Source organism: Procambarus clarkii, chromosome 65 (genome assembly GCF_040958095.1).
Source record: "Procambarus clarkii isolate CNS0578487 chromosome 65, FALCON_Pclarkii_2.0, whole genome shotgun sequence".
In the NCBI taxonomy this organism is placed as follows: domain Eukaryota; kingdom Metazoa; phylum Arthropoda; class Malacostraca; order Decapoda; family Cambaridae; genus Procambarus; species Procambarus clarkii.
Window position 1 is genome coordinate 24,306,053 of NC_091214.1, and position 19,446 is coordinate 24,325,498.

Genomic DNA, 19,446 nt, shown 5'->3' on the forward strand with positions numbered 1-19,446 from the left:
TGATATATGAGAGTGTTGCCCCTGCTCTTGCACTACCCATAGCTCTGCTATTCAACAAGTCTCTAGAGTGTCATACGTTTCTTGATATCCTTAAAACAGCAAGAGTGACGCCAGTTCATAAAGGAGGCGAGATAGCTGACATAAATAATTACAGATCAATATCAAATCTACCTATACTTTCAAAAATATTTGAAAAAATTATTTACAAACAGCTGTATTCCTACTTTGTAAAAGAACAAACCTTGTTCTAAAATCTTAATAAACTCAACATATTAAGTCCCTGCCAGTTTGGCTGCCGTTCTCAAAAGAGTACCAATGATGCCATTATTAGTCTGCTTGATATAATCTACACAACCTTTGACAAAAATGAGTTCCCAATTGGCTCTTTATTGACCTGAGAAAGACCTTTGATACTCTAAAACATAACTACCTCGTACTTAAACTTCACCACTATGGTATCCGAGGCCTTACTCTGAGCTACATTTGTTCCTATCTCAGTGACAGACACCAATATGTAGCCATCAATAATATAACCTCCCCCACCCCTTCTACCATTAACAGTAGGGGGTGCCACAGGGCAGCATCTTGGAACCTCTCCTATTTCTTATATACATTAATGATTTGTCAAATGTTTCTAATATTCTTATACCTATACTATTTGCTGACGATACTACCTTCATCTATTCTGACCTCAGCCTCCACAAACTAAATAATATTGTCAACAGTTAATTAAAAAAATGTCAACCAACAAACTTACACTAAATATAAAAAAGACTTACTACATTCTATTTGGTAGTAAATCATCAAATCAGATTAAACTTCAGATAGACACTGTTAACATTACCAATAAAAATGAGGGGAAGTTCCTTGGCCTAGACATAGACAAGAGACTGAACTTCAGCACCACATACAACACACAGCCCCCCCCCCCCTCCCCAGTCTCAAAATCGATCGGTGTACTTTATAAAATCAGATATTATGTTCGCCACTCTGTTCTCCTCTCATTATACTACGCACTAATCTATCCCTATCTTACGGTATCTGTGCAGGAGGCTCAAGCACTGCAAATTACCTCGAGCCTATCATCACTCAGCCAAAATCTGTTATTAAAACTATAACAAACTCTGTCTTCAGACAACACAGAGCCCCTCTGTTTAAATCCCTTAACATGCTTAACATACACTCACTCCACACATTCTCATGTACTATCTACATGTACAAAACCTTGTTCCTAAATGCTAATCATGACCTGAAACTTTTCCTTAATAAGTGTAATAGAACCCATGAGCAGTACACCAGATTCCCAGTTGAACTAAAGCCGACTCGATCAAATTCCGCCAAAAAAGACAAAAACAAAACAACAACGCTGCAATGAGCGATGCTTTTGACTCACTCTAATCTAAGACATGAGCACAAAGACTAATATGGAGAAACAATATGGCACGATAATGTCCTATATCAATGTAATATAATATTATTACCATATTGGGTGACGTAGATTGGACAAAAAAAAACCTTCAGGGAAATGCCTTGAGGTTATCTTATCACTGGTAACGACTGGTAGATTGTGACGTTCTTATATCGCTCGTATCTCTTGGGGTGATAAGGTGGTGATGTTGTCTTTGGTGAGTGGGAAGTGTTGGTGTGGTTACTTACAGTGTATGTGTGTGTGTGTGTCGAGGTACACAGTGAGTATAATGTTATAGCGAGTCTTCTATTCACCTGGTATGTGTGGGACTCGAACCCTGGAATCCATGCGTGTGAGGCTGTAGCACTATAGCCTTTTATAGTGAGTATAGTGTATATTTGTGTGAATCACGCAATGTTGTGTATATGTGCTTGCAGGTATACAATGGGTGAGTGTATATGCGTGTGCGCAGGTATACAATGAGTGTAGTGTATAGGTGAGTGTACATGTTTGTGCAGGTACACAATGAGTGTAGTGTTTGTGCTGGTGTATATGTGTGAGTGTCTTGGTAGTGTGAGTGTAATGTGTGGTGGCAGGATGAGGGTTCCACTGTAGTTGCTCACACTCACGAGCGCTGCAATATTCTTCATAATTGTCTGTTTCAGTATATTATATTCGTGATTGTATGTAATAGCAATGTTCTGAAGCTTGTATTTGTATATACGTTGATTATGTAGTTTATTTAGCTCTTTCCAGCGCAAAACTACACATAATAAAATATAAATAAAACATACACAACACATACAAAGAATAAACCAGTATATTTCAAACATGCACACACCGGTATCTGCAGCTCTTCCTCCCTTCAGCCACCATAGAGCATGTACTTCGGTGTATAGGGCTACCGTGGTGGACGCATGTTCGCTCGATCGGTTTGCGATTTGGATACAAAGAATGTAAACAGCGCGTTCGATCGACCGATGGAGCGAACATAGATCCACTAAGGTAGCCGTATAATCAACCAATGCTTGAGGCATTACTTCCACGTATCAACAGGTCTCTGGAGCCTAACTCTGGCGTACTGTCATGAACGTGTTCTGTCGGGTATGTTGGGATGACTATGACGTAGGGAACAAGGAACCGCTGTCTTTGCCTTGCGGCCACAGCTTCTGCAGGGACTGTCTCCGGAAGGTGCATCTACAGGACGAACTCAAGTGTCCTACCTGTTCAACGGTCCATTCTGGCCAGGCTCTAGACGACCTGCCCGTCAACCTCGACTTGCTCAGCATCTGTATCAAGGACCTTTCCGAGCTGACGTCCGTGGGAGGCGAGAAGACGATGATGGAGGTTGCAGAGGACGAAGGCTACACTTCCACTACGCGATCGAGTGAGGTACAGTGGTTGGGTGTTGACGCTGTTCACCTGTTTTAATGTTTTGTAATTAGTGTATTATAGACCTGTGTACCCAACTTGTATTTGTAACATGAAATCTATAAGCAGGCGATAAGTCACAATAACGTGGCTAAAGTATGTTGACCAGCCCACACACTAGACTTGAGAATGGTCTCTCAAGTCTCAAGTCATTCTCAGTTGACTTGAGAATGGTCCAGGACGGACCGAAACGTCGTCGTCCCTTCACCTTCTAGTGTGTGGTCTGGTCAACATGAAATCTATAAGTTCACGAACTGGAACCAAATAATCCTTCAGCCTAACTTACACCAGACATGTCTTACTTCAGCTGTTTCTGCCATAAAATATGTTCACGCCATTCTCTTACATACGTTCACCCCACTCATATAATTCTGAGAAAATTTAATAATATACTGTAAATTAGTTGTTCTTTCCTGCACTCTACCCCCTTCAGAGCCAGGTCGGCCGCTCCTCCATGTTAGAACACGCTGCCAAAGGTGACGTCGACGGCTTGACGGAGGAACTGGAGCAAGGCTGCGATGTCAACATGGAAAGCTTGCTTGACGGAGACCACCGTAGGTGGAACGATTTATTTTCTAACTCATACAAATTCAAACTACAATGGTGGTCTTCATAACCCTCTTGTGGTTAATACCATCCTTAGCAACCACACATTTAAATGAGGGGCCACTAATACTAGTGCCCTCGATGAGGACAGGAAGCCGGTGGCTTGTCAAAGGTTGCTCTACCGTCCAGCCCAAGTGGTTGGTGGTAAATTCAGGGAAATTATCCATACTGTTGATATAGTCATGTATTTCTACCTGCGTTCGTGTTTTATGTGTATTTTAGTAAAACTTTTAGAAATACTGTATTTAAAATAGTTTGCTGTACTTGTCCTTCCAGTTACAGGATAGTGTTGATGAACCCGGTGGTCCTCAAGCTGTAACAGGCTGTAATCTCTCGTTTTATGAAAGTCATTAACATAACTACTACTTAGTAATGGTAATGTCTTCTAACAGACATAATAACATAGGATAAAAAACCCCTACACTTGTCTGTATGTGAAATTTATGTAAGGAATTTATACCAAGTCTTTCGCACTCTCCTGAGTGCTTTATCCAGGTCTTAGTGTGTGATTAGGTCGAGACTTACATCTCAACGTCTAATCAAAACGTTGATCCAAAAATGATTAGACGGATTAGACGTTGAGATGCAAGTCTCGACCTAATCACACACTCAGACCTTGACACAGCACTCAAGAGAGTGCTAAAGACTTGATGTAAATTCCTTACATAAATTTCACATATACACACGACTGGGTTTTTATTTTAAAACTACTAATGTTACGGTTAATAAATATGACTACCACTACTTGTGTTACTACTACAAGTTATTATTGAGGTCGTTATACCAAGTATAATAGATAGATAGCTACAAATTCTAGATAGCTACAAGTTATTTTTGAGGTTAATACTGATACAAGCGACACTGGGTGTAGTAGTAGTGTAGCACAGAGTGTTGTAACTGTGTGTCGTCCTCCCAGGAAGGACAGCTCTGCACCTGGCTGCTGACGGAGGCCACCTGGACGCTCTGCTGGAGCTGCTGGTCACGCACCGGGCCAACGTTCACGCCAAGGACACGCTGGGTCTGTACCTCACGCTTTTTGTTGTTTTAGATTCAGCTATTCGGAACAAAAGTTCCAAGTAGCACGGACTATAGAGAGCCCGTAGTGGACTTACCTGGCACAGGAGCGGGGCTGTAACTGTGGTACTTCACGTTCTGTCCTTCTCCCTTAACTCTCCTTCCTGCACCTCTTCTCATTTCCTAATCTTTACTTGTATTTCCTTGGGGCTTCTTACTCTAACCTCTTGGGCTGGACGGTTTCGCTTCATGCAGGTCGGTGTTCAATCCTCGGCCATCCAAGTGGTTGGGCACCATTCCCAAATCTTTATCCTGGCCCCTTCCAAGTGCTATATAGTCGTAATGGCTTGGCGCTTTCCCCTGATAATTCCTTCCCCTTCCCTCTGTGTGTCTGTACCTACCTAGTGGTGCTTGCTGGGGTTGTGCTTTGGCTCTTTGGTCCAGTCAATCAACTGGTGTACAGTTTCCTGAGCTAATTGGGCTCTATCATAACTATATTTTAAACTGTGTATGGAGTCAGCCGGTACCAAATCACTTCCTAGTGCATTCTATTTATTAACTACTCTGACACTGAAAACAATCTTTCTAATGTCTCTATGACTCATTTGGGTACCAAATTGCCACCTGTGTTCACTTGTCGTGTTCCAACCGTGATAATAGTTTGTCTTTATATACCCTGTCAATTCCTAAGAATTTTGAAGGTGGTAATCATATCTACCGTAACTCTTCTATCCTCGAGTGACGTTTAATTCCTGTAGCCTTTCCTCATAACTCATGCCTCTTAGCTCCGGGACTAATCTGGTGTCATACCTCTGAATTTTTTCTAACTTCTTGTGCTTGACTAGATATGAACTTTACGCCAGCGCCGCATACTCCCATGATTGGTCTGACATATGTGATATATATAAGATTCTGATTGATTCCTTACGGTTCAAAAGGCAGTTCTTATTTTGGCCAATCTAGCATCTGCCGCTGGTAATATAATTTGACGAGTGTGTGGTAAGCAATTTGCATTCAACGAGACTTTCTCTCCAATGGTAACCAGGACGTAGACCCTTGCATCTGGCAGCCGCTGGGGGCCACCACCACCTGCTGTCACCCCTGCTGGAGCACGGAGCCCTGCTGGAGGTACAGGACAACCAAGGTACTGCATTGTTTACTTGTTCTAAGTTATATGGAAAACTTAAAAACTCACCCACATGGAAATTTGTATACCAGACACAGGGTGAATACGGTCGGGTAGATAGATGAAGATCCCATTGGACATTGGTCACAAAATGGTGGATGTAGCTGTTTCGTTATGCGACTGCCACATTTTACATGGCTCTTGTGAGCCATGTAGCTCCCTACATGGCTCACAAGAACAATGAGAAATGTTCTCGATATACTTGATACCTGTCCAGCATGATACTTGTCCGTGTTTTGCTTCCCAGGAAGTTTTGAGATAAATATATAATTCACACTGATATATATATATATTAGCGTTAGTTTACCGAGGTACCACTTACGGGCTATTCATGCCTGTACCACCTCTTGGGTGACTTAATCTTCATCAATCAATCAATCCATACTGAGGTACACTCAGCACACAGCTGCCTCCGCTAGCGTATACCAGCAGTATACACACAGGTGTGCGGGCCGTACACCTGGCTGCTGAGCGAGGACACCAGGAGACGCTGACGAAGCTTGACACCCTGGGATGCAATCTCAGCGCCGCTACAACCGACGGCACTACAGCTCTCCATCTGGCGGCCAAGCACGGTCACCCGCAGGTGGTGGCTTGGCTGCTGGAGCAGGGTCTCTCCACCTCCAGCAGGGATAGCTTGCGCCACACGGCCCAGGACTATGCCGCCATGAATGGGCATCAGGAGGTAGTCAGCCTACTGCGCCACGGAGACGGTGATGTGAGTGTGTGCTTACCTAACAGTGAGGTCTTCCTTTTATATCTTGCTTACTATCTCTGTGTGTGTGTGTGTGGTGATGGGGGAGGAGAGAGAGAGAGAGAGAGAGAGAGAGAGAGAGAGAGAGAGAGAGAGAGAGAGAGAGAGAGAGAGAGAGAGAGAGAGAGAGAGAGAGAGAGAGAGAGAGAGAGAGAGAGAGAGAGAGAGTTAAATAATAAGATTTCTACATAGTGTCTCCCACAGGATGTGGTTGATGCGTGACCTTACACCCACAGCAGCACGGTGGCCCCCAGCAGCAGGCGGAGGCGGGTCAGGAGACGAGAGATGGACACGGGAAGCCTCTCGGACGCGTCGCCAACCTGGTGAAGCGACACGGTCTTCTCTTTAACAACCAGGTACTCTCAGTAGCCCAAAACCTCCATACTAACGTTGGTACCAGGTACTCACAGTAACCTGGGGCCAGATTCACGAAGCATTTGCGGAAGTACTTACGAAGGTGTACATCTTTCCTCAATCTTTGACGGCTTTGGTTACATTAATTAAACAGTTTATAAGCATGAAAACTTGCCAATCAACTGTTGTTATTGTTATAAACAGCCTCCTGGTGCTTCGGAGCTCATTAACTGTTTAATAATTGTAAACAAAACCGCTAAAGATTGAGAAAAGATGGACAGGTTCGTAAGTGCTTACTTAACTGCCTCATGAATTTGGCCCCTGGTACTCTTAATACAAACCCAGCACTTCTGGAGGGTTATTAAGGTCTATCAGTCTCTGAAAGGTTATTTAGGCCCATCGACTTCTGGAGCGTTACTAAGGTCTATATCAATTTCTGGAAGGTCATTATGGCACTAGATTACTGACCAACCAACAAGTATTACTCTGGTCCTGAATGAAGGTTAGACCAAGACCAAGCTATAATCTTGTTTCTGTGGAACAGTGGTTCACGTTTTCGACTCGCAATCGAGGATCCCGGGTTCGATCCCCAAATACCACAACAGGTACTCCCACGCTATACCGGACAGATGGAATGTGGCACACACTTCTGATTCATATAAAAAACTGCATTGCCCTTTGCAGTGTGAAAACTGAAAAATAACGAAGAGGCAGTTTCCTCTGCTATGCTGGAGAATTATGGGACAGGTTGCATCCTGGGTGGGTCAGTAGTTCGACCTCCTTTGCCCACCTCCTGTGACGGATGCTGCGGGAGGTGGTGCGTCCGGGGCTTTGTGGTGGTTCTCAAAAAGGATGTCCGCCGTGTGGGTTCAGTGCTGGCGTCCGGGCAGGTGGGTATTCCAGATATCACACCTGACAATCGGCTTGTTGATGTTTTGGATGTTGACAACCTGCCCCTCGTGTGGGAACGGGTGGCGCCGGTCCCCTGTGCCCGTCTACTGTTTGGGTCCCTCGAATACATGCCTTTGTGTCTCAGGTTCCGAACAATATGTCCGACCCTCGTGGGCGGCTTTCTCCTGAGGAATTTCCTGATGTGTGGCTTCATTGGGAGGCATACTGTATCAGGTTTCCGGTGGCCGAGTAGACGCATAAACGCTAGTTGGGGTGGCGTGTGTTGGGTTGGTGGAGATGGGGTCGTCTTCCCCCCTCCTCAAGACCTCCTTAGTGGTGTCGTGTAATTTGCATGTGTTGCTCTGTGTGAATGTGTCATCTAGAGTTTGTTTTTGCGTGTATGTTTTGTGTTTCCACTTTGCCGGTTCCTGCATGTTCCGTTTTTTTTTTATGTATGCGTTGGGTGTGGCTATTTTTTTCTTCCCGGTTCCTGCGTGTTCCGGGTATGTGTTCATGTATGTTTTTTTTTTTTTTGCAATTTACCTGTGGCCCTTCTGGCTTGGTTTGTCCTTAATGCTTTGTGCTTTTCCGTGTATACCCTTTGTGCTTCCTGTGTTCCATTTGTGTTTCCTGTGTACGTGCTATGTTTTATGTATTGATTGTTTTGTATTTCTTTTTGTTGCTCTTTACGTTACAGTACTGTTCTTGCTTGTTACATTACTGTATGTTTTGGGTCGTGCTTGTAGCCCGTGTAGGTTCCTTTCTGTTTATTTGTAATGTTCTTTTTCATGCTTTCTGTATGTTTTTTTTATTGTATTTCTTGTACCCACTTTTATAAATAATACATATAAAAAAAATCTTGCTCGAACGTTGTAGAAAGGTCATAGTTTCGTCGTGTTTGGCGGAACATAGCTTAAGAAGTTATGATAAATAAAGGAAAATTTCAAACACCTGAAATAGTAGTAATTTTTTCTCTGAAATGTGTTAAAATATACTAATTCAGTATTTTTAATTCGACAGATGATTGGCGATCTTCGTGACCACATGAAGGCTCGACCAGCAAGTGTAGAGATAAGTAGTGATCATATAAATCAACGAGAACAAATGTGTGGCAAAGATCAATCGAGGCCAAAAAGTGCTGTTCTTCACAGTGACCTTGTGAAGATTCCACCAGAGCCTGTGGATGATTATAATGATCCCTCGACGCCTCGACCAACAATCAAGGCCCATCATATTAATAACGTGAGGCTTCGACCTCACACGGGTGGTCTTAGTGATCCCTCGATGCCTCGACCAACAAGCGAGGTCCATCACAATGATAACGTGAGGCTTCGACCTCACACGGGTGGTGTTAGTGATCCCTCGACGCCTCGACCAACAAGCGAGGTCCATCACAATGATAACATGAGGCTTCGACCTCACACGGGTGATCTTAGTGATCCCTCGACGCCTCGACCAACAAGCGAGGTCCATCACAATGATAACGTGAGGCTTCGACCTCACACGGGTGGTCTTAGTGATCCCTCGATGCCTCGACCAACAATCAAGGCCCATCACATTGATAACGTGAGGCTTCGACCTCATGCGGGTGATCTTAATGATCCCTCGATGCCTCGACCAACAAGCGAGGTCCATCACAATGATAACGTGAGGCTTCGACCTCACACAGGTGGTCTTAGTGATCCCTCGATGCCTCGACCAACAATCAAGGCCCATCACATTGATAACGTGAGGCTTCGACCTCATGCGGGTGATCTTAATGATCCCTCGACGCCTCGACCAACAAGCGAGGTCCATCACAATGATAACGTGAAGCTTCGACCTCACACAGGTGGTCTCAGTGATCCCTCGATGCCTCGACCAACAAGCGAGGTCTATCACAATGATAACGTGAGGCTTCGACCTCACACAGGTGGTCTTAGTGATCCCTCAATGCCTCGACCAATAATCAAGGCCCATCATATTGATAACGTGAGCCTTCGACCTCATGTTGGTGCTAAGGACACTAAAGTCAAGCTTTCATCTGGTGAGAGTTGTGATGACCGAACGAAGCCTCGAAGTCTCTCTCATCCGGCCCTAGACGCTGGCGCCAAAGAGGTACAAACACAATACTTTCTTTCATAACATTATTTTGCCATACTTAAAAGCAATTCCACTCAACAATATTTCCATGCAAAGTTACATGTATAATATCACGTATCTGTATGTTTTATCTTGATCTATACATGATAACGTTTGCACTAGATCAAACTTTTTAAATTTTTTAGCTTGGATATCTTAAGCAGTATATCTTGAATATCTTAAGCACTATATCTTGGATATTTTAAGCACTATATCTTGGATATCTTAAGTTCTATATGACAGCACTTACTCGCAGTCGATATGATATATTTTTAAAGTAAATGTGCCATGAGATACACACCCAGACTAAAATTATTGGGACTAAAATATACAAAATGATAAGAAACTATCAAAGTAAAACACAAAACAAGGCTATAAACATCGTAACTGACACAAGACCTAAGTGTATTAAACTGTGATCTGTCTCCAGAAATGGTTGGAAGCAGCGAGCGCGGGAGACTTGCAGACCGTGGAAGCCTTCCTGGACGCTGGTGTGGATCTGGAGACTCCCAGCTCTAAAATGGACGAGGAAGGTAAGCTTTGGGTTGGCATCAAGCTCTGAAGGTCTGCAGTGTACTGACCTCTGGAGGCCTCATGGCCCATTGTGATGGGCCTCACTTGTTGGTTGGCCGTGACCCGAATTACGGGCCAAATAATATCTATATCGACCTTTGGAGGGTTATTTAGGCCGTAATACCAAAGTACTGACCAGTTAGCAAGTATAATGAATGTTGACCAGACCACACACTAGAAGGTGAAGGGACGACGACGTTTCGGTCCGTCCTGGACCATTCTCAAGTCGATTGTGGTCCAGGACGGACCAAAACGTCGTCGTCCCTTCACTTTCTAGTGTGTAGTTTTGTCAACATATTTCAGCCACGTTATTGCGACTCCTCGTCTGTATAATGAATATTGATCTCGCATGATGGGATCGAACACACACCACCGACGTTACCATGATGGGCTTAAAATCCATCTCAACTAGAAGTTCAACTGTAAGTCCAGTAGTACTTCCGGTTGAGATGGGTTTCACCCATCATAGTGCACTAGGTATTACATGTGTTTGGCGAGTTCAGAGACGTGGATTCGATCCCATTGTACAGCCTCGATATATATTCATAGATTTGTTCTTGTGACTTCATTGTGCTGTAGCAAGTATACTTTTGTTCTAAATATAGTCGAGAACTAGTGTAAACTAAGTGTTCACCGGGAAGCTGGGTACACCTCTCGGTGTATTTATGCCCCCGGTGAGCGATACATTAATAAACTGTTTCAAATAATCAACAAAAAATCTCTCTCGCGCGCACACACACACACACACACACACAAGCAGCGGCATCTGCAATTAAACACACAGCCAAAACTAAAAACCCCATTGCATTGCTCTACCTCAGGGTTACAAGCTCTACACCTGGCGTCGTGGGGTGGTCACTGGCAGGTGGTGCAGGTGCTGCTGGACCACGCCGCTCAAATCGAATCCCACGCCAAAGGTTCGAATCCTCTTGTAGATCTCTCAACCCATCCTCGACTCAAGTCCATTACATCCGGCGGTCGACCCCACAGACGCATTCATAAATTTTACATGCTGTTCATTCAAAACAGGATTTTTTTCAAATATAAATTCATATTATAATAGCATATTGTGCATATATAGGCATAGGTTAGGTGTTTAGGTTCTGTTGGCAATTATTTGTATTTGTAGTACGTGGGTGAAGCATTTACAGTGTTGTGGTTTGAACAAAATTCGTCAGTGAAGCACTTGTTCCAGAAGTGTTCGAACAAAATCAGTTGAGTTGTGTGTAAACCGTTTTTCATTCATAAACAGGGGGTTTGGCGGGTGCATGGAATCACTTTTGGGTTTTTGTTTGGAGGACGGGCTGAGATCTCTATGCTAGACCCAACCCATCTTCATCGACATAGGCCAAATGTTCGTTAATCCAGCCACCCCCCCCACCCCCTTGTTTATGAATGTAAAACATTTTACACACGACTCACAACTAATTACGTTTGTGTGTGTGTGTTTCTCAAGCAGTGCTTCGTTCACGTCCACTGTTCGAATCCCGCCTCTCTAAGTTCTTCATCTACGTACTGTAAATACTAATAATCACCAGCAGAGCTTAATTTAGACTTTAACTATTCAACACTTTCTAGTATGTAATATTAACTTGTATTTGAGAAAATGGAATTTTGAATGCACAGAATGTTAAAATTAACGAATGTCATTGGGGTCGACCGACCGCCGGTTGGACGAGCCTCGCTTCATGGAGATGTTGCTAAGTCTTATGATAGTATTATTTATTATCATTATGGGTGATATTTGTAAATTTTAAAGTGAATGGTTAATTTGGCTACTATAGATGTAACACAATTGCTCAAGTGTGACCCAGGGAGTAGTCCCCCAGGGTGTATTCCTGTGTGAGCTAGGGTTTGGCCTCCAAGGGTGTATACCCCAGTGTGTGGCCCCCACATTGTAACCTAAGATCCTTTTAGCCCAATCCTCGCATTGTTTACAGGTCGACGGGTCGTGCACTGGGCAGCGTTGGGAGGTCACGTCCAGGTGCTGAAGGTGCTGAGGGAGAGAGGCTGTCAGCTGATGGCGCTGACGACTGATGGCTCAACAGCGCTTCACCTGGCGGCTGACTACGGCAACATGGATGCCGTCAAGTGGCTGCTGAAGGAGGGTGCTGACCCCACGGTGGAGAACCAGGAGGGCCTCACACCAATAGACCTCGCAAAGCGCTCAGGATTCCCTCAGATCGTCCAGCACCTGCGAGGGTGTGAGGGGAAGGTGAGAGAAGTCCTGAAGACATGTATTTCTGTCTCCTTTAGTGTTTGACAATACACAGTGTCATAATATGAATCAACTGATCTATATTTTTCAACAGGATATCGTCCCTCGGGAGGAGTCGTCTTCTGGTGAGGTCACCACTGTGAAGATTCTGAGCGCTGGCAGGTTCGGTCATGTTTGCCTGGTACAGGACGCTTACTCCCTCCTTGTTCGAAAGACAGTGAGTACACGTACAGCTTCGTGACCTTCGTTGGTTGTACTGGTGAGCTGTTGTGTTAAGAGGCTTTCTTATTGACCTGTGATGGCTGTAGAAGGCTTTGCTTGTGACTTGTGGTGATAGTAGAAATTAAGCTTTACTGATGAGTTGTGGTGGTAGATGGCTTGCCTGGTAACCCTTGATGGTTGTAGAAGGCTTGTCAGTGACCTGAAGTCTTGGTGAAACATTGGTAGATGACCGTCATTAGGACCAATAGTTCGTGCTAGGTGTTCTGATGACCTAGTTGGTCCTCCGGTTAACAATTGCTTCGGTTCCATTAAAAAGTAGCCTACATATGATCACCTTGATATCTTACCTTTGGCTCTAACAAAGCTATCTATCGTCTTTACCGGGCCGCAAACTTATCCTAACAAGCGAGTGTTTATTAATGTGGCAGCTATAACGGCATGATCACTACAGCGATGTCAATGCGGGTTCTCTACAGTCTAAAAGCAGTGCAAATAACTGGATTAATTCTTATAAGTTAAGTGGTTTATAGCCGCTTGGAAATATGACAACTTATGCCACTGAATGTTAAGTGTATACTTATTATGTGCACTTAATATATATTAAGTGTATACTCAGAATACTAAAAGTATCAGAATATGAATATAATCAGACTTTGAATGCACTGAATATAAGCTTTGATTTTATCATTTTATATGATAAAATAATAAATAAAACGTGATAAAGCTTTGGTTCTCAAATTTTAACAAAACGATAAATGGTCTAGTAAAACTGACATACTTACAGGCCATGTGTAATATCCAGTTAAGGAATACATGTCAACGGATGTTTCAGAAAATCTTTGGAGCAGGGCAATACAATCGACTCAGAGTACTAGCTAGTCACCCCCGACGCATGCCTTACCCATGGACCACAATGTGCTAAAAGTCCATAGGTAAGGCGTGTATTTGCGGTGGCCTCGGACGGGGGGTTCGATCCTGCCACCCTGCTCCAAAGATATTCTCGTAGTTATATCACGTTATGACTTCACTGTATATAGGTGTTTCAGATTATGTGGTGGATGATTGAGGGGAACATTGCTCTAACGGACGCTACTGGACGTTACTTATACGCTACTGGATACGCTACTCTAGGGTACTTATACAATGCGATACGATATGCTACTTATAGGAATTAATTCAATTATTTGCACTGCTTTTAGGCTGTAAGGGAACGGTCAGGGAGACGACTTAGCTAGCTCCTACTCCACCATACAAAGTTGCAAGGAACTTCTACATGACCACTATCCTTACCACTTGCCTATTGAATTTCTTATTTGATCTGATGTTCGTGTTCTTGCATGCATAGATGCTGCATTTGTTCTCTAATGTCCATGTTCTCGCATGCATAGATGTTGCATCTGTTCTTTGATGTTCGTGTTCTTGCATGTACAGATGCTGCGTATGTTTTCTGATCTGACACCCTGTTCTCGCGCGCACATGTCACGTATATACAAACGATATAAACTGATGTGTATCGGCGATAAAATAATCACCATCATACACCTGCAGATCCCCTTATCAAGCATCCCGGCCAGCAATCGTCAGCGCGTCCATAAAGAGCTAGCTCTTCTGCACGAACTCAAGCATCCCTATCTTGTCCACTGTGTGGTGAGTCCTCCTATACTAAGATGTTCCTCTTTTGGGTTTCCTGGGTTCCTCACTATAATCTCATGTCTAATTGTGACGTCAACTGAGAAACTGCGTTATATTATATACTCTTTAGATGTACAAAGAAAAATTGAAGAATTGACGACGTTTCGGTCGCCCTGGACCATTTTAGTTGTATAATGGTCCAGGGCGGACCTAAACATCGTCAATTTGTATTTTCAGATTTGTGAATTGGATGTCTAATTTTAAACAACTTTATTTTGACTTATTGTCTGCAAGACTTTTATCTTACAAATCCTTTTCTTGATTCTCGACCAAGAGAGAAGTTAGGAAACTTAAATACATCGAAGTTTACTTGGAGTACTGCGAGGGCGGTGACCTTGAGCGGCGCATCGCTCAACACAAACAGCAAGACGCTCCCTTCAGTGACTCAACAGTCTACAACTGGACGCTCATGCTCACCCTCGCCCTCAAGGTAACTAATCTTAAGATGTACTTAAGATTAGGTAGTCGTTCTCAGCGCTCGGGATCGTCGCCAACGAGGGGTGGCAAAGCATTTCTAAACCATTGTCGCAAGATGGCTCAGATGTGCTGATTCTTGTTATCACATGCTTGAAGCCTCACGTTGATTGGTTAGACAACAGTTCGCACGGGTCTGCTGAAGAATCCCTCGCATTGATTGGTTAAACGATGCCACGCACTGAATAATAAAACTATGTTTCGAACTGATGAGATGACAAAAGTGTTTGGACAAATGATAGTGAAATGACCAACTGTTATGTCTAATCTGCACTATATATTGCCCTGGTGACCCTCACTTCGGTCAAGGCTGAGGAAACTTAGTACTTTAAGAAAGACTAGTAATTCAAAGATTAGGGATGATAAGACAGGGGTAACTTATCAACATGCGTCTTCGTGGAACATGAAGACTAACGATATATAAGTAAATATATTCATGGACTAACGATATATAAGTAAAGGAAAATAAACAGACTGCTAATTTAAATGTTGCAGCCTAGAGGAACATGAAACTAGACACTATGATATAGCACAATTAACAGGCCTCAAATAGCGCCTACTAGGCCTGGGATGGTTAGGTTAGATTTTATTACCAACCTAAATACAAAATCTTTTCCGGTTTGTCCAAATTCTACTTTCTAATTATCCAGTACGTCAATATAAGTACAATAGTCCGTATCGCCGTTACTGTATAAAGAGAAGGATGGGCTGATAAATGTGTATCGCTGCCTGACATATTAAACACGGTCTAACGGGTGAAATCTGACTACTTACCTAAGGAGCCCACAGCCAGGTGCTCCTTCGCTCGTGGCGTCCACACACCGTCTGTATGTCCTGGGCTCAAGGGAGCGGGAAACTGCTTCGACAGTCGCCACGGTGCCAAATTTATATTAATTACTTTTTCTTAAACCAGCTACCAAATTCAAAACTGATCTTTGGCAAGTGTAGTGTCAACCTTTTATATTATTTATATAAACAGTTATTGTCCAGGAACTATCCATAGTCTCCATCCTGGTTGTCTTAACTATGAATATGAGTCATGGAAGGGCAACACATGCGGCAGCGTTGCATCAGCTGGCTGTGAATAAAACCGTTATATTTCCCTCCCTGAGGAAGGTCTGATCAAAATATAAGTACTTATTATAATCTCTAAAACATGTTTGCTGGGACTGCTGGTTTCAGAAAAGATTCGCTTTACTTCGCTATACGAAGTAATAGATATAATTATATAGGCTTCTAGAGGTACATTATGGAGCCCTGTAAGAGCCTCACCACCGCAATAAACCTCTGTATCATCCAATACTCTCATCTGTAGTCCTGAAATATTGTGTATATGAATCAACAAAATCGCAATGATTGGCATCGTATTCGGATGTATCCATAGCCTCGTTTCTCTCAATTTAATAGTTTTCTCGTAAACATAATTTGAAATTGATCATTCTGACAATCTGGTTTTGTAATGGCATTGCTTGCATTTATAATAAGAGTGCTATCTCACATATATTTGGACTCTGAGAAAAGCGAGACTGTCCAGCCCAAATGGAGATCCTCATCTGGACTGAGACTCTGTTTTGTCGTCCACTTATATTTTCAATCACTATTCAAGGAGCTGGTGGTGATGGGCTGAAGGCACATCAACATTTAAAGGGTTATTAGTCCCACACAAGTGCCTAATGACCAAGCAGCGAATATACTTAAGCCCTCATAGTCTAGGATTAAAGTATACCAGTGTATATATACATTTTTCGATGTATATTTCCCCGAATACTTAAACTTACACACATGTATATATATGATATATGAAACGATTACCCAATAGTTGAGAGGGAAAGTGGGTAGAGTAGAATAGGTAGAGGAGTTGACCTTAGAACTTAACCCAGCTGTTTGTCGCCTGGCCTTCGAGAGGCAAAGAACTCGCAAGGTATGTTTCGTCATGTTCAAAATCATTAACATCACCAAGCCTATAGTTCCCGTGATCGGTGCATACAACATTAGACAAATGAATGCATGAACAATGACAACATGAGCCATTAACAAATTACCTGCCACAGTTCCTACACGGGCGGACCCTGGTGCATGGGGATGTGAGGCCCCACAACATTCTCCTGACGCAGGGCGACGTGGTCAAGTTGCAGGTGCCGGGTCTGGGTCTCCTCTCCTGCTGCCCGACATCTCCCGTCCCGGTTTGTATGGAATGTCTCTCTGCATTCTATTTTTACATGCACTAATATTTTAATATTAATAGTAAATTTGTTAATCTATTTATCTATTTCTCATTAAGTATATAATAAGCATTAACATATGTTGGAAATAATTATATAATACATTATTGCCGTCATGTCAGCAGTCGCCTGAGGTCTGCACCGAAAGCGCCAACGATGCCAAGGCAGACATGAGGGCTTTGGGATGCTGCCTTTACCAGCTGGCTACACTTGAACCATACGTCCCTCATTCACAGGTAAACCTTATTTGCTGAACAGTCGTTGATCGTCAAACGTAAAGGCAGTATAGTGAAGATGGGACACTTGGTTTTAGTTTGGTGTTGGGCTTAGTGCTTAAGTCTCTCAGTATATGGAATTCCTGTCCTTTGTTAATTAGAGATGAGTATTTTGGTTAAATACACAACTAACTGCGGACACCGTTTGGCTTAGTTTGGTGTTGGGCTTGATGCCCATCAACCTCTGGAGGGTTATTAAGGCCACCACAAGTGCTTGCTGACCAATCAGGAAGTATACTTCATAGTCCAGGACTAAAGTAAACTCTCAGTGTAAACATACGTGGTGGAGAATGATGTAGAGGAAAACTCTACAGTTGATTTAATCTAGTTATGCCTTACTCTCCCATAATTGTTATATTTTTTTAAATTTATTTTTATCCATTTTTAGTCAAGTTCACTTCGATGTAATATTTCTAATTAGCAGCGCAGTGCAGGGGTTAAAATGTTAATACTGTATAGTGTAATGAGCATTTAATTAAAATATTTTAAACAAATTCAAAAGATCATAATATGTTGCACAAAACATTTATGAATCTGAATTATCTTTCCATGTAAACTAATACAATGTTTGTCAGTAACAAGTACGACATGTATTATTACAAGTACATATGTTACCTCACGATGTTGTTTACACAGACCAAGACACAGCCAACTGTGACCATCCCCGGGCCGCTCTGTGAGGAGTTTAAGCATCTTGTGACCTCCTTGCTGGATCACGATGAAGACAGGAGACCCTCTGCCACTCGGATGTTAAGGTGGCACTTTCTTCAGGTAGGAAACTTGAAAATCTCTAAAGGCACTACGGGCTCACCATAGCCCGTGCTACTTGAAACTTTGTTCTAGTTAGCGAATCTTTAACAACAACATTCAGGTAGGGGGCACTTCGGGTATTGTACTTCCTTCAAACCGAACACCTTGAAGTAGGGCACTTTCTTAAGAATGAACACTATTTCCAGGAATGGTACTGTCATCAGGTAGGGCATTTTCTTTAGATAGAATATTCACTTCAGGCAAGGCACTGAGGATGCCCTTTAGGAATAAAGCACTTAAATGTTAGCGTAGAAGAGAACTGGACTGCATTAGTTATGCAGAAAGTGGTCTACGTGGTAAGACCACTTTCCTGTCGTGCGTGTAAAGTATTAATCCAAGACCAGAGTCGTCAAATCTGACCAGTTCCATAAAAACAAATTTTGTCTGGTATAGGAAATCTAGTAAAATGCAATCTGTGGGTGATTCAACACTTTATAACTTTTTGGTTTAGTTTTCTGATATGTGTACATAGCTGTTTATATTTTGTTTTGCTGACGTGGAGTCACAATAACGTGACTGAAGATATGAAGACCAAACCACACACCAGATGAGACGACGACGTTTCAGTCCGTTCTGGACCGTTATCAAGTAGATTGGACTATTTGTTTTGTTTGGTTATGTCCCCCGTTACAATTTTGTTACTTGGGTTGTTCTCACTTATACAGCTGTTGTGAAGGTTTCTAACTCAACATGTGTGTGTTTCGGCTTTCTAGGAGAGTCTTGAACGCATGTTGAAGGACAAGCAGTTGGAGCTTGAACAGTTGAAGGAACTTGAAGACGACGTGATGAGTCAGCTTGCTACTCTTACTGACGCCAGGGTCATGTAATGAACCAGCCGGCAGCTCTTGTGACCCCCAGAGTCATGCGCTGAACCAGCCGGCAGCTCTTGTGACCCCCAGAGTCATGCGCTGAACCAGGCGGCAGCTCTTGTGACCCCAGAGTCATGCGCTGAACCAGCCGGCAGCTCTTGTGACCCCAGAGTCATGCTCTGAACCAGCCGGCAGCTCTTGTGACCCCAGGGTGGGTTCTGCTCAAGAAATTTAGTGCAGAATACACCATAAATGAAGTGTTATTTTACTCCTTGGACTGAGTTATTCTGTCTATGGGAACTCAATTTGTGAATCTGGTGGTGCTTCAGCTGTGAAGAGGCCTTATCATATACACAGCACATGATTTAGAAATTCTCGTGGATCTG

At 43.1% G+C, this 19,446-nt stretch overlaps 1 protein-coding gene across 1 annotated transcript in view; it reads left to right on the forward strand.

The window, feature by feature from the left end:
• The first annotated feature begins 1,652 nt into the window (after positions 1 to 1,652).
• Positions 1,653 to 19,446, forward strand: part of LOC123771025 (uncharacterized) — a 60,356-nt gene continuing 42,562 nt past the window's right edge. The window contains exons 1-18 of the mRNA XM_045763251.2: positions 1,653 to 1,789; positions 2,465 to 2,800; positions 3,273 to 3,393; positions 4,362 to 4,463; positions 5,505 to 5,603; positions 6,089 to 6,363; positions 6,636 to 6,755; positions 8,665 to 9,741; positions 10,196 to 10,298; positions 11,160 to 11,255; positions 12,279 to 12,553; positions 12,651 to 12,773; positions 14,327 to 14,425; positions 14,745 to 14,900; positions 16,996 to 17,127; positions 17,289 to 17,402; positions 18,078 to 18,212; positions 18,965 to 19,075. Of these exons, the coding sequence (XP_045619207.2) occupies positions 2,495 to 2,800; positions 3,273 to 3,393; positions 4,362 to 4,463; positions 5,505 to 5,603; positions 6,089 to 6,363; positions 6,636 to 6,755; positions 8,665 to 9,741; positions 10,196 to 10,298; positions 11,160 to 11,255; positions 12,279 to 12,553; positions 12,651 to 12,773; positions 14,327 to 14,425; positions 14,745 to 14,900; positions 16,996 to 17,127; positions 17,289 to 17,402; positions 18,078 to 18,212; positions 18,965 to 19,075 (3,444 nt within the window). The 5' untranslated portion in view covers positions 1,653 to 1,789; positions 2,465 to 2,494. The remainder of the gene's footprint in view (positions 1,790 to 2,464; positions 2,801 to 3,272; positions 3,394 to 4,361; positions 4,464 to 5,504; positions 5,604 to 6,088; positions 6,364 to 6,635; positions 6,756 to 8,664; positions 9,742 to 10,195; positions 10,299 to 11,159; positions 11,256 to 12,278; positions 12,554 to 12,650; positions 12,774 to 14,326; positions 14,426 to 14,744; positions 14,901 to 16,995; positions 17,128 to 17,288; positions 17,403 to 18,077; positions 18,213 to 18,964; positions 19,076 to 19,446) is intronic.